The sequence below is a fragment of the Peromyscus californicus genome, unplaced genomic scaffold, assembly GCF_007827085.1.
Source record: "Peromyscus californicus insignis strain IS unplaced genomic scaffold, ASM782708v3 Scaffold_1__1_contigs__length_55948999, whole genome shotgun sequence".
NCBI lineage: Eukaryota > Metazoa > Chordata > Mammalia > Rodentia > Cricetidae > Peromyscus > Peromyscus californicus.
Window position 1 is genome coordinate 24,708,707 of NW_026294492.1, and position 14,068 is coordinate 24,722,774.

Consider the following 14,068-nt stretch of genomic DNA (forward strand, 5'->3'; position numbering starts at 1 on the left):
GGCTCATCTGATTTTTATATACTGGACATATGTGTGTATATATACATAAATATATATGTATAATACATATATACACACACACACACATATATATGATTTTACACAACCACTACTATGCTGTTCAAAAGAGAAGTGGGGTTTACTGGGGAAAAGGGATCAAAGAGAACAAATTTGAAAGGGAGAAGGCATTTCAGAATGAGAAAATAGAATCAGGACAGAGGCAGAAGCGAAGGTAGCCGGTGGGAAACAGTGGGGGTTGTTTTTTGCAGTAACCTATGATATTTATATTGGTAGGAATAAATTCTCAGCAGAATGTGGGGATTCTTGGATGCTCTCACAGGGGATCTGTAGGCGTCTCACCGTAAACAATAGGGACTTTGTATTAGTATTCACTGGGTTAGGGAAAAAAGAAACAATTGTGGCTAACTGAAATAAAGGGGGGAGGTTTGTTTTTATTTGTTTGTTTTTAAAGACTGAGAGAGAGAATGGGAGAGGGGGAAATGGGAGGAGGGAGAGAGAAAAGACTCAATAGTTTATTGATAGGCTATATAGTCTAGTGACCAGTGGGAGGAGGGAGAGAGAAAAGACTCAATAGTTTATTGATAGGCTATATAGTCTAGTGACCAGTGTAGGACCCCGGAAAGATCTGGGGATCTCAATGGGATCGACCACCTTTTAGAGCTTTCGATTTCAACTACCTTCTATTTCAGATGCCAGTTCCCAGGAGTCTGATTGGTCTGTTTGTTTCCTCTTGTGTGATCTGGGATCTCTGCTTATAATACGGGAAACATAGCTTAGATGGTAGGTAGGCAGTCTACCAAAGGAATCAAGGGATAATGGAGACATACACACTCATACACGTGCACGCGCAGGTAGTATGGACTCCCTAGTAAATTATAGGATGGTTAACTGTGCAAAACCCAAGAATGACCTCATTCACATAATTAATCCTGAGATCACACATCTAGACATGTAAGAGATTAGTTAAACGTAGGATTCGTGGCCTTCGTGGTAGTAACGTTTTTCGTTTAGGATGTCCGGAAGTTTGTCCCGCAACTGCTTCCTCCTCAGATAATAACACCCAAAATTGCTACATACTGCCTCTGATATGAAACTCAGATCAGCCATCCCTTTTAGCAAAAGACTTAAACTCAACTAGCAGAAAATAAAGATATATAAGAAAATAGCTGGGAGTCACGATGCACGCCTGCTATGGAGGCCTTGCTCAGCTACAGAACTGAGTTGGAGGCCAGGAGGGACTGGATGGAACCCTGTCTCAAACAAAGGCAAACAGCGAAGAGAGGAGACCCGAGGGCTAGTCAAGTCACTCGCAACCCCCGTTCGTAAGCGGACTACCACAGCTCCCTATTCTGAGCCCTCAGAAACCGGGGGGGGGGGGGGAATCCGGGGACCCGCGCGAGTCGAACCGCACCTACGGAACCGGAGTTCCCGGAGAAAGGGGCCGAGGTGGGGGGGGGGGGGCGGGGTGTGTGTGTGGGGGAAACGGAGAGGGGATGCCGCACATGCGCACAAGCTCCCGGGGTCAACAAAGACGGCGGCGTGCGCGCGCGCGCGCGCACACCCCCCCCCAGCCAGACCCCGAGGACGTGCGCGTGCACGGGCCGCCGCAGGAGAGGGTGCCCGCGCGGGGGCCGGAGGACCGAGAGCCAAAAAAAAAAAAAAAAAAAAAGGAGCGGGTAGGAGCCGCGGGCCGCCGCCGGAGGAGGAAGAGGAGGAGGAGGAGGAGGAGGAGGAGGAGGAGGAGGAGGAGGAGGAGGAGGAGGAGGAGGAGGAGGAGGTGGAGAAGGGGTTGTGCTCCTGGGCCAGCCGAGGAGGCGAGGGGGCGGGGCCGGCGAGCGGCGCGTGCAGGTGCCGGGCCTCCCCGGGGCTCCGCGGGCGCGCGCGCGAGCGGTTCCGTGGTCCTCCCACCCCACTCCCCCACCACCGCCACCCCGCCGCCGCCGCCGCCGTCGTCGCCGCTGCCGCTCGGTCGCCGTCGGTCTGCGGGAGGCGGGTTATGGCGGCGGCGGCAGTGGGAGCTGTGAATGAGTTCTCCGGCCGGACGACGGAAGAAGAAAGGCTCCGGCGGCGGCGGCGGCGGCGGCGCGAGCCCGGCGCCCGCCAGGCCTCTGCCCCCCGCCGCGGTCCCCGCCCCTTCCGCCGGCCCGGCCCCTGCGCCCGGCTCGCCCCGTAAGCCGAGCCTCTATTACTTCTTCACGTCCCCGCTGGTCGTCGGCTTCGCCCTGCTGCGCCTGCTGGCCTGTCACCTGGGGCTCCTCTTCGGGTGGCTCTGCCAGCGCTTCTCCCGCGCCCTCATGGCCGCCAAGAGGAGCTCCGGGACCGCGCCGGCGCCCGCCTCGCCCTCACCCCCAGCGCCCGGGCCCGGTGGCGAGGCCGAGAGCGTCTGCGTCTTCCACAAACAGGCCTTCGAGTACATCTCCATTGCCCTGCGCATCGACGAGGAAGAGAAAGGTACCCGGGGGCTGGAGGGAGGCGGCCCTGGGAGGGCGGGCGCCACCTGCGTCCCTTTCCTGCACCCCCCCCCCCACCCCCACCCCGGACTTGATCTGGAGCCCCAGGAGTCCCAGTCCCCACAGGCCAGACCCTGCCCTGCGACGCCTAGTTAGTTGAACCTCTCCCCATTCGGGGCGCCCTAGCTCTCCACTTTGTTTCAGCACCCCCACACTTGTGCATGAATTTATCCAAGTCCCCCGTGAGACACGCAGACTTGCTGGGGACAGTGACAGTTGGCCTAGAGTGACGACACGGGGTTCTTTCTGACACTGTAAACAGTGTGGCATTTCTCTGAGCCGGACTTCCAAAAGGTGTTCTGTTTTTTCAGTTTTTTGTTTTGTTTTTTTGTTGGTTGGTTTTTCGAGACAGGGTTTTTCTGTGTAGTAATCCTAGATGTCCTGGAACTTGCTCTGTAGACCAGGCTGGCCTCGAACTCACAGAGAGATCCGCCTGTCTCTGCCTCTGGAGTGCTGGGATTAAACCACCGCCCGGCCCAGGGCAGTCTCTTAAGTTTCTAAATTGAACTGTTAAATGAATGAGTTGGGTAGGCAGGCATTATCATTGTACCGTGAAGCCTAAAACAAAGGCTCCTGCTTCCCGATGAAGGCTGGGATACTGCATACTTTAGTTTTCCTTCAAGCAACATCTTTTTTAGTCTTTTCTGTGTGCGAGGCATTGTGCTGTGCATGTGTCCCTTGATCCTCGCGGTAACTCCCATGTGAGAGTACTATCAGCAGAGGTGTTTTACAAATGAAATGCTAGTTACAAGATTGAAGCAGGGAGGCAGCAAATCTAGGCCAGTAGCTAATTCTCAACTTCTTTGGAAAATGTTAAGTGGGGTTAGAAAGTCTTGTGTCTCCCCCTTTTTATCGTCACCTCCAGTGTTCAGCCCAGATTCCCACCTTGGCTCGGTTAGGTCCGCTGGCTCATCAACGTTGTCCACTGTGGGAAAGGAACAATCTGTAGTTGTTTGGTGGGGTGGTTTCCACACTCAACACCAGAGACAGTTCTAGGGTGTCAGTCTTGGTGAAGAGCTTCCTTTGCAGGGCCTACGATTGAAAAGGGGGATACAGTGAAAGAGGCAGATACCCATGATGGGGAGTCCAAAGACAGTGGAGATTCAGCTCAAGACAGTAGTAGACACAGTTAAGAATATTTAGTGTTTGTGAGAGCGAGCCTTTTTTGTTGGTTGCTCAGTTCTTACTAACTCTTTGGGAAGATCCCCCTAACTCTTGGGGAGGTTGAAGGACGGCCCTCTTCCTTCTGAGTGTGATGTTATATTGCAGTATTTTAGGGTTCCCTGGTTTTTAGACTAGTGGGACGATGTGAGAGTGGATTATTTAGGGGCTTGAGGATGTAGTTCAGTTTTAACAAGGCTTGTGCCCAGTATGCTTCAGAGCTTGCATTTGCTCCTCCCTGCTTCAGAAACAAAGCCAACAAACCAAAATGAAAACAAGTTAGTTACATCCATTCTCCTTTGAAAAGAAGTAAAGCTGGGCAATGTCTGCACTTGGGAAACTGAAGACTGCCTGCCGTTGAGTTCAAAGCCAGCTAGGCTACATAGCAAGACCTTGTTTCAAAAAAAATAAACGGAATCTGAGCCTGTCCTACAGAGCTAATTCCAGGACTGCCCAAGCTGTCCCACAGTGAAACCCTGCCTCGGAAAACCAATAAATAAATAAATATATAAATAAGTAAAAAATAGTAAATAAACAATCTGTATTTAATGTATTTTCTCTTCTATCCCAATTTTCCCCTTTTGGTATATTAGACAGTTTTGTAGTCTAACTTTAATTCCATAATTGAAAAAGAATTGACATTTGAAGTCTGTCAGCCTTTTAGCTATACTTGACAACTCAGAACTTACTTCCAAGAGAAGTTAATTCTCTTTCCACTGCATAGACTATGTGAACAGATAGCCTGAACTGAGTATGCAGTCTTCAGAGGCTCTGGGACTCTTGTACACTGTCAAGGGGGTGGCACCTGTTAGAAATGTGTAACATACCACGTGTGCCGTGCCCACTGAGGCTCTGAGACTGCAGTTACAGACAGGTGTGAGCCACCATGTGAGTGCGTACTGAGCCCAGCCAGGTCCCCCAAAGAGCAGCCAGTACTCCGAACCACTGAGCCGTCCATCTCTCCAGCTCTGAAGTTTTGTAGGTATTTTAATGGTTGAGTGATAATCTGTGACATCCATTTATGTATGAAGAAACCAACTAAAGAGTGGGCTCAGAGTAGCAGAAGTAGGAACAGAGTTAGGTAACCAGGCTCAATATATAAAATCATTATTTGATTTTATATATTTTTTTGAGATTATACTATAATTACAGCATTTCTCTCTTCCCTTTCCTCCCTCCAAACTCCCCCATAGATCCCTCCTTGCTCTCTGTCAAACTTATGGCATCTTTTTTCATTCATTGTTACATGATTTTATACTGAACAGTGTTTCTCTTTTTTTTTCTTTTCTTTTTTTTTTTTTTTTTTTTTTTTTTTTTTTTTTTTTTTTTTTTCGAGACAGGGTTTCTCTGTGTAGCTTTGCGCCTTTTCCTGGAACTCACTTAGTAGCCCAGGCTGGCCTCGAACTCACAGAGATCCGCCTGGCTCTGCCTCCCGAGTGCTTTTTTTTTTTCTTTTCTTCTCTCTCTCTCTTTTTCTCTTTTTCTTGGCTTCTTGAGACAGGGTTTCTCTGTTTAGCCCTGGCTGTTCTGGAACTCTGTAGCCCAGGCTGGCCTCAAACTCAGAGATCTACCTGCCTCTGCCTCCTGAGTGCTGGGATTAAAGGTGTGCACTACCACCACCTGGCTGTTTCTCTCTCTCTCTTTTTTAAATTTATTTATTTTTATTTTAAGTGCATTGGTGTTTTGCCTGTGTGTATGTCTGTGTGAGGGTGTCCGATCCCCTGGAACTGGAGTTACAGACAGTTGTAAGCTGCCATTGTAAGGTTGTAAGGTGCTAGAAATTGAACCTGGTTCCTCTGGAAGAGCAGCCAGTGTGCTCTTAACCACTGAGCCATCTCTCCAGCCCCTGTTTCTCTCTCTCTCTCTCTCTCTCTCTCTCTCTCTCTCTCTCTCTCTTTTTTTTTTTTTTTTGGTTTTTCAAAAGAGGGTTTCTCTGTGTAGTTTTGGTGCCTGTCCGGGATCTCACTCTGTAGACCAGGCTAACATAGAACTCACAGAGATCCGCCTGCCTCTGCTTCCCGACTGCTGGGATTAAAGGCGTGCGCCAGCGCCCGCCCTCACCCCCCCCCCCCCAGCTGTTTCTCTTTTTTAATGTTGGTAAAGAGTCAATCAGAATACTTGAGAAAAAGAGGTTGTAATAGTGGTTCTCTGGATTAACCAGAACGTGACCTTGCATGTTTTGTGTCTACAGACAGATAAGTAGGTGGAGGTTCAGAAGGTGTGGTTCGATTTCTCAGGTTGGTAGTGCCTAACAGTGAGGGCCACAGTGTGCTGTGTGAAAGAAAGGGAACCAGTTTTTCAGGATGTTGTAGGGCTGAAGAATCTGGCATTAAGAACAGAAAGTGTCTAAATAAAATAGTCCTCATCAGTTAAATTTTTTCGCAGTTTTCTTTATTAATTTTTCTTGTGTGTGTGTGTGTGTACATGAACACACATGTGCCATAATATGCATGTGGAGGTCAGAGAATGACCTGTGCTTGGATGTTTCTGTCCTATCACGTGGGACCCCAAAATCAAACTCAGATTGTCAGATGGGCAGGCTCAGCCCTCTAGTCATGTATGTATTTGGGCTCACGGTTCCAGAGCGACAAGTCCATCACCATCATGGCAGGGTGACTTGGCAGGCATGTGACTGGAGCAGCAAGCTGAGAGCTCACATCTTGAACCATAAGCAAGAAGCAGGGAAATGAAATGAGAGGAAATGGCCAGAATCTTTAAATCCCGAAAGCCCGCCCCCAGTGGCACCCTTCCTCCACAAGGCCACACCTCTTAAACCTCACAGACAGCATCAAACAGGACCAGAAGTTCTAACACATCAGTGTACAGGGAACATTCCCATTCAGACTGCCTCACCACATAATTTCTTTTGTTTGTTTGTTTGTTTTTGAGACATGGTCTCTCTACATAGCACTGGCTGGCCTCAAACTCAGAGATTCACCTGCCTCTTCCTCTTGAGTGCTGGGATTAAATGCGTGCACCTCCACTTCTGGCAGTGATTTTTCTAGTTTTGTGTAAACCAGTGTTGTACATTAATTTAAAACACAAAAGCCTGTTCACATCTATTTTCATAAGATGAAGGTAGAGAGAGTAGAAATCAAAAGTGATTACTTTCATCCCTGAAAAGTGTACCTCTACCACTTAGGAAGAATTAATTTCAGACTTAATTTCCTTTTGCTGGGTGACTCTGCCTAAGGGCGATGGTGGTTTACACCTGTTCCCAGTACTCAGGAGGCAGAACACGGGGAGTGCCTCAAGTTGAAGGCACTGTGGTCTGTGTAGGGAGTTGTAGGCCACACAGGGCTGCCTGATGGGACCCTGTTGCAAAGAACCCAGTGGTCTCCCGATTCGAAGAAAGAAAGAATAGTGCAAGGACATAGGCCTTTTGCAAAAGCCTTGCCTTTCTTCTTCCTGACTGCTCAATATTTAGTGTGCTTTGCGCAAAAAGATCTAAAGACAGCCGCTGTTGGAGGCTTTATGCCTTGTTTGGTTTCTGTTATTTTAAATTATTTTATATGTATGGATGTTTTGCCTGCGTGTGTGTGTGTGTGTGTGTGTGTGTGTGTGTGTGTGTTTGTGTTTGTGTACGTACCAGTGTGTGCCTGGTACCCACAGAGATCAGAACGGGGAATCTGAGTCCCTTGGAACTGGAGTTACAGGAGGTTGTGAGCCACCACGTGGGTGCTGGGAATTGAACCAGGATTCTCTGGAAGATCAGCGGGCGCTCTTAAATGCCGGGCCATCTCTCCGGCCCCTTGTTTTGTTTTTTAAATCACAGTTTATGTGGTTAAGGTGGATCTTGGATAGTTCTGTTGTTCTGGTTAAATATCTAGGTGAAGGAATTGCTAGGTCATGTAGCAAATAGACTAATAATAGCATAGGAACGAACCACTGTCTTTTACCCAGTTAATGGGACCAGTCTGTATAGGACCAGCAAAAATGGCATTTTACTCCATTGCTTTTTGTGTTAGATTGTTTGGGTGAGTTTTTTGTTGTTGTTGTTTTCTTTTAAGTTGGTTTCTTGGTCACTGTTCTATTTCTTTGAAGAGACACCATAACCAAGGCAACTCTTATAAATTAAAGCATTTAATTACAGTTTCAAAGGGTTAGTCATGGCTGGGGCATGTTGGAAGCATGGTGGCACTCGTGGTGCTGGAGTAATAGCTGAGAGTTAGTTACATCCTGACCCATACACACACAGACACACACACACACACACACACACAGACACACACACACAGAGACACAGACACACAGACACAGAGAGAAAGAGAAAGAGAGAGGGAGGGAGGGAGGGAGAGAGAGGGAGGGAGGGAGAGGAAGAGCGCGAGCCTGGCATGGGCTTTGAAGCCCACCCCCAGTGACACACTTCCTCCAACAAGGTCACACCTGCTCCAGCAATGCCACACCTCCTGATCCTTCTAATCCTCTCAAACAGTTCCAGTCCCTGGTGGATAAGCATTCAAATATATGAGTGTGGGGGCATTCTTATTCATACTACCACAGTTGACTTGGCTTTTCTGTTTTTAATGTAGTGGCATCTTACTGAATTCTCAATTTGGGTGATGCAGATGGAACACTAGGCCGTGTGCTGGCTTGGCAAGCCTTCCACCAGAGCTACAGCTCGAGATGTCTTTTTTTTTTTTTTGGTTTTGTTTTTTTTTTTGTTTTTCGAGACATGGTCTCTTTGTGTAGCTTTGCACCTTTTCCTGGAACTCTGTAGCCCAGGCTGGTCTCAAACTCACAGAGATCCGCCTGGCTCTGTCTCCCCAGTGCTGGGATTAAAGGTGTGCGCCACCACTGCCCGGCTTCTAGACCTCATTTTACTTTAAAAGAAGTATTTCTTTTGTGTGTATGTTTGAGGTGGGGAGTGGAGTGGAATGGGGAGTGCGTGCTACAGTGTGTGCCTGTGGAGGTCAGCTGGCAGGAGTCAGTTCTTTCTTTCCATCCTGTGGGTCCCAGGATCAAACCCCAGGTGGCCAGCCTTGGCAGGAAGTGCCTTTACACACTGGCCCTCACTTTAGTTTTTTGAAGCAAGGTCTCAGTAAGTTTCTTGGATTGTCCTTGAAGTCACTCTGCAGTGAGACCTTGAATTCTGAATCCTCTTCCCCTCCGCCTCTCAGCAGCTGGGATCACAGCCTGTGCTGCTGGGCTGGCGACATGGTTTTCACTTGTGTTCTCTGTGTGCTTGTTTGCTAACATGGATGTATGTGTGTCTCTGGGACTGTGCATAGGTTGTTTCGTTTTCTCCACTTGGGGATTTGAGATCCCTAAGGCTTTGCACATGGCAAGAACATTTCACCACCAAACTGCATCCTCAGATGTTCGGTCGTTTTTACCATTGCTGGATGAGAGTCCTTTGTACATTCTGGCTGCAAGTCCTTTGTGAAGCATGTTGTTTTTTTGAATTTTTTAGAGCCTGTTTGGTGTCTTTTCATTGTTAGAACACTGGCATTGAAGAGTAGGAGTTTAAATTTGGTGAAGTTTAATTCGTCCATGCTTCTATGGCTTTTGATTTTTGTGTTCTCTTAAAAATCTAATTCAAACTCTCAAAGAGTTTTCTTTAAATACTCTAAGTTTTACAGGCTGGAGAAGGGCTGGCAAAGTGACTATTGGAAAAGGGCCCTTGCTTCAAAGCCTGATGGCCTGAGTTTGTCCTGGAACCTACATAAAGGTGGAAGGAGGGACTCGCTCCACACTTGTGCTGTGCCCCACTCCACCCCATGTATATTCATATGCATGTAATGAATTGTATTATTTTAAAAGAAATTAGATAATATATAAGCGACAGGCATATGCTGATTAGAATGTGGCCAGTGGGCCAGTGAGATGGCTCAGCAGGCTAGGCTCTTGCTGCCAAGCCTGTTCAATCCTCAGGACCAGTAGGAAAGAGACAGCAGTCCCCTGAAGTTGTCTTCTGACTTAGGCTAGCACATGCCTGCACACACACAGAGACAAAATTAAATATGTGTCATGTAAACTTTTAGATTTCTTTCATTTTATGTGTAGGAATGTTGTGCCTGAACATATGTGTGCACACTATGTGCCTGCTGCCTAAGCAGGTCAAAAAGAGGACATCAGATCCCCTGGAACTGGAGTTATGGGTGACTGTGAGCTACCGTGTGGGTTCTGGGAATTGAAAATGGGTCCTCTGCAAACACACGTGGTCCTGACCGCTGAGCCATCTCTCCAGCCCCAATATGGAATCTTAAAAATCAAAAAAGAATGTTGCCAGTGACATCTGAGTGTAGATTGGTGCACCAGTGAGGTGGCTCAGCAGGCGGGAAGCACTGAAGCCACTGAAGCCACTTCTAGCTGTAACAGTGAGCTCCGGGTTACATGAAAGCTGTCGTCTCACGGAATGAGGGGAGGGCTGCGAGATGGCACAGCAGGTGAAAACTCGGTTTGCACAGACCTGCAGCCTGTGTGACTCCCAGAACCCGTGTGAAGGTCGAAGTTCGGGAACTGACTGCACCATTTGTCCTGCGGCCCATGCACCCATGCCCCACCCCGTGTGATGATAAATAAGATACTGAACATCAGCCTCTGTCTTCTATGTCACATGCAAGGGCTTGAGTACCTGCACATGCATGCACACACACAAGTGACAAGTGGGAGTGGTGGCGCACACCTTTAGTCCCAGCTCTCTGGATGCAGAGGCGGCCATATCTCTGGGTTCAAGGCCAGCCTGATCTACATAGTAAATTCCTGGACAGCCAGGGCTATATAGTGAGACCCTATCGAAAAACAAACAAACAAAAAAGAAATACTGCAAGTATCGGTGAATATAGTAGAAAAGCCTGTACTAGAAGGATGTGTATTGAGGTCATGATAGTGACTTCAGGGAAAGGCCACAAGAGTGAGAAGAGGCACTGTAAAGGAAGTCTCTCACGTTTGTTGGGATGTATTCGCTTTGGTACAGTAAGAACTGTACACAAGTAAGACATTGCTAGTGACATTCTCATCACTCAGAATGTAAATGTCATTATACTATTTGGTTTCCTTTTCAAAATACCCAGCAATGTATCTGAACAGGCATTTTCTTACTGAAAATGGGACTATGAAGCCGGGCATGGTGGTGCCCCTGTATAATGCTACCCTGGGATGCTGGCACTCAGAGGGGCAGTATTTCAAGGTCATCCTCATCTATGTAGATACTGTGCCTGGACTACATAAGACTCCATTTCAAAAAAAGAAGAAAGGAAGGTGAACATTCAAAGTTTCTGTTGGTTTACAGTAAACTGAGGAAGGATCTTGTAGCCTAGGCTAGTCTCAAACTTGCTCTGTAGCTGAGGAAGACCTTGAACTTTTGAACTTTTGATCTTCTTGCCACTGTGTCCAGTTTAAGGCGAAAGATTTATATGATCTGAAGAGAAACCAGAGTATTCCAGTTTAATTTATAACAAACTCTTAGTGATTTCTTCATGTGCCATTATCAGGTACTTTTTTCAATACTTAATCTTTACTGGACACAGCAAAAACTATGATATTGTGAGAAGTAAGAAACTGCCAAATATAAGGGCTGAGATAAAAAGCAAGGGAGGCTGGATTTGCTTTAATCCCAGTTCTCAGAGGCAGAAGCTGTAGATCTCTGTGAGTTCAGGACCAGGCTGGTCCACATAGTGAGTTCCAGGCCCCAGAGCTATATAAAAACTGTCTTATAAGGCGGAGGCTCTGGGGAAATAGGGAATGCACATATCTTAGTTGTTATATGGTGTCTATAAAAAGAGTTCACTCTATTTTGTGATCACGGCGGTTGTGATTTTTGTTTGTTTGTTTGTTTTTGGTTTTCAAGACAGGGTTTCTCTGTGTAGTTTTGGTGCCAGTCCTGGATCTCGATCTGTAGACCAGGCTGGCCTCAAACTCACAGAGATTCGCTTGACTCTGCTTCCTGAGTGCTGGGATTAAAGGTGTGCACCACTGCCACCTGGTTCAGTTGTGGTTTTTTTTTTGTTGTTGTTGTTCTGAAAATTGAAATAAAGAGTGATATGGAAATTTTTATTTGATCATGTATATGTATAATGTTTCTTAGACTTACTTGATCACAACCTTTTCGTGTGTCATTTATCAGTATAATACATGGGGCAGTGGATGCTACATTTTTCATACTTACGATCTATACAAATAATGATTTCTATTTTTAAAACAGGACAGAAGGAACAAGCTGTGGAGTGGTACAAGAAAGGTATTGAAGAACTAGAAAAAGGAATTGCTATTATAGTAACAGGCCAAGGTGGGTTTTATGTATAGTTTCTATTGCCCCCTCAAATTCTACAGTAGTTAGAATTATCTTTCCAAATGCCTTATCCACGGAGAACCCCTCAGGGCTCCTCGTGGACTAAAACCCTACATACTATACTAACAACCAGGATAGCTGCTAAGTGACTCTGGGGAGCCACAAAAAAGGGAAAATTCATGATGTGGGTGGGATAGATCAGATAAAGGTGAAATGTTGAGTTGGGTGGTGGTGGCGCATGCCTTTAATCCCAGCGCTCGGGAGGCAGAGGCAGGCAGATCTCTGTGAGTTCGAAGCCAACCTGGGCTACAGAATGAGTTCCAGGAAAGGCTCAAAGCTACACAGAGAAACCCTGTCTCGAAAAACAAAACAAAAAAAAAAAGTGAAATGTTGTTAATACCATACAGTGCATGTGTGTCCCTATGAGGGTGTCAGATCCCCTGGAACTGGAGTTACAGACAGCTGTGAGCTGCCATCTGGTGCTGGGAATTGATGCCAGGGCCTTTGGAAGAGGACCCAGTGCTCTTAACCACTGAGCCATCTCCCCAGCCCTTCTTTGTTGATGTCATTGTTAATATTTGTGCATGTATGGTATTGTATATTCTAAAAGTGAAAATCAAGTCTCCAACATGATTTCCTGTAGCAGGCAGGCAATAACCAATCCAGTCTATGGCCTTGAAGCCATCCAAGGGTCAATACGTGATCAGTTGGTGATGAATTACTATATAGTTGGTAATGAGTCACATATGTTATCCCTGGTTTTGAAAGCTAGTTTGCTGTGTGTAAGTAATCTTTTGTTGTTGTTAGGTGTTAGTCTTACACACTAGGCAAGTGCCCTATCTCTGAGCTACATTCCTAGCCTGGTAATGTTTTCTTTCAGTACATGTTAGAATATAAACCAGGTGCACGCCTTTAATCCCAGCACTTGGGAGGCAGAGGCAGATGATCTCTGTAAGTTCAAAGTCAGTGGCTACACAGTGCAACCGTGTCTCAAAGAAAAAAAAGTAAAATAAAATAAATTGGGAATTTCTTACTTTGATTTATGTTTGACTCTTTTAAACCAAAGCAGTTACTTCTGATGTTTATTTCTTGCCACCTCAAATTTAAATTATGATCCAAGCCAGGTCTATTCCTGTAATCCCAGCACTTAGGGGGGGATGAGGCAGGAAGATCTCCAGTTCAATCTAGCGTTGACTGTACAATCAGACCTGTATCAAACTGAACAGAAATAAAATGAGTGTCTCCGATCTATGTAGCTGTAGTTTAAACATTTATTGTATACTTAGTCTCCCAACAGTCACTCATAGAGAGCATCTAATTCTTACCATAACTCCATGTTTGCAGCTACTGTTATCCTTATTTTTCAAGTGAGAAACATGAAGTAGAGATGTAACTCAACTAAGGTTTCATAGCTAACAAGTGAGAAAGAAAGTTTTGAACCCAAGCTATCAGATGTTAGCCTTTTTCATCCTCTTCCTCATCCTTTTGTTTTGTTTTGTTTTTTCTTGGTTTTGTTTTTGTTTTTTCAAGACAGGGTTTCTCTGTGTATCTCTGGCTGTCCTGGAACTAGCTCTGTAGACTAGGCTGGCCTGAAATTCAAGAGCTCTGCCTGCCTCTGCCTTCTGAGTGTTGGGATCAAGGTGTGGGCCACCACTCCTGGCTCTTTTTTCTTTTTAAAGTTTTTATTTATTTTTATTTTATGTGTATGAGTGTTTTGCTAGCATGTATATTGTTTACTATGTTTGTGCCTGGCACCTACAGAGGTCAGAGAGGGAATTAGATCTCCTGGAACTGGAATTACAGATAGGTGTGAGCCGCCATGTGGTTGCTAGGAATTGAACTCAAAACCTCTGAAAGAACAGCCAGTGCTCTTAACCTCTGAGCCATCTCTCCAGCCCCTGCAGGCTGAATTTTTAGAAGTGTTATGACTGTTGTGTACTGTGTGAGCTTTCATGACAAGTCAAGTACAGTTGTGCTTAGCAGCGGGGATACATTCTTATGGATCATTAGGTGATATCCTCACGTGAGTATCACTGTGCTGTACTTGGACAAACCTGATGGTGTAGTCACTGTAGCTGGCCTTTGATGCAGGCCTTCAACTCCTGGCCTCACGAGTGCTGGAATTATAGGTGTGCACTGCCAT

At 46.4% G+C, this 14,068-nt stretch overlaps 1 protein-coding gene and 1 long non-coding RNA gene across 5 annotated transcripts in view; both read left to right on the forward strand.

Moving 5' to 3' along the window:
• The window catches only part of LOC128115513 (uncharacterized), a 117,463-nt gene that overhangs the window by 28,363 nt on the left and 75,032 nt on the right, over positions 1 to 14,068 (forward strand). The window lies entirely within an intron of this gene.
• Positions 1,937 to 14,068, forward strand: part of Spast (spastin) — a 49,160-nt gene continuing 37,028 nt past the window's right edge. Inside the window, exons 1-2 of one of the 4 annotated variants that reach the window (XM_052746255.1) lie at positions 1,938 to 2,472; positions 11,839 to 11,922. In XM_052746255.1, coding sequence (XP_052602215.1) covers positions 2,046 to 2,472; positions 11,839 to 11,922 — 511 coding nt within the window. In that variant the 5' untranslated portion in view covers positions 1,938 to 2,045. Of the gene's footprint in view, positions 2,473 to 11,838; positions 11,923 to 14,068 lie in introns of all 4 variants that reach the window. The other 3 variants (XM_052746253.1, XM_052746256.1, XM_052746254.1) reach the window with 3 other exon arrangements.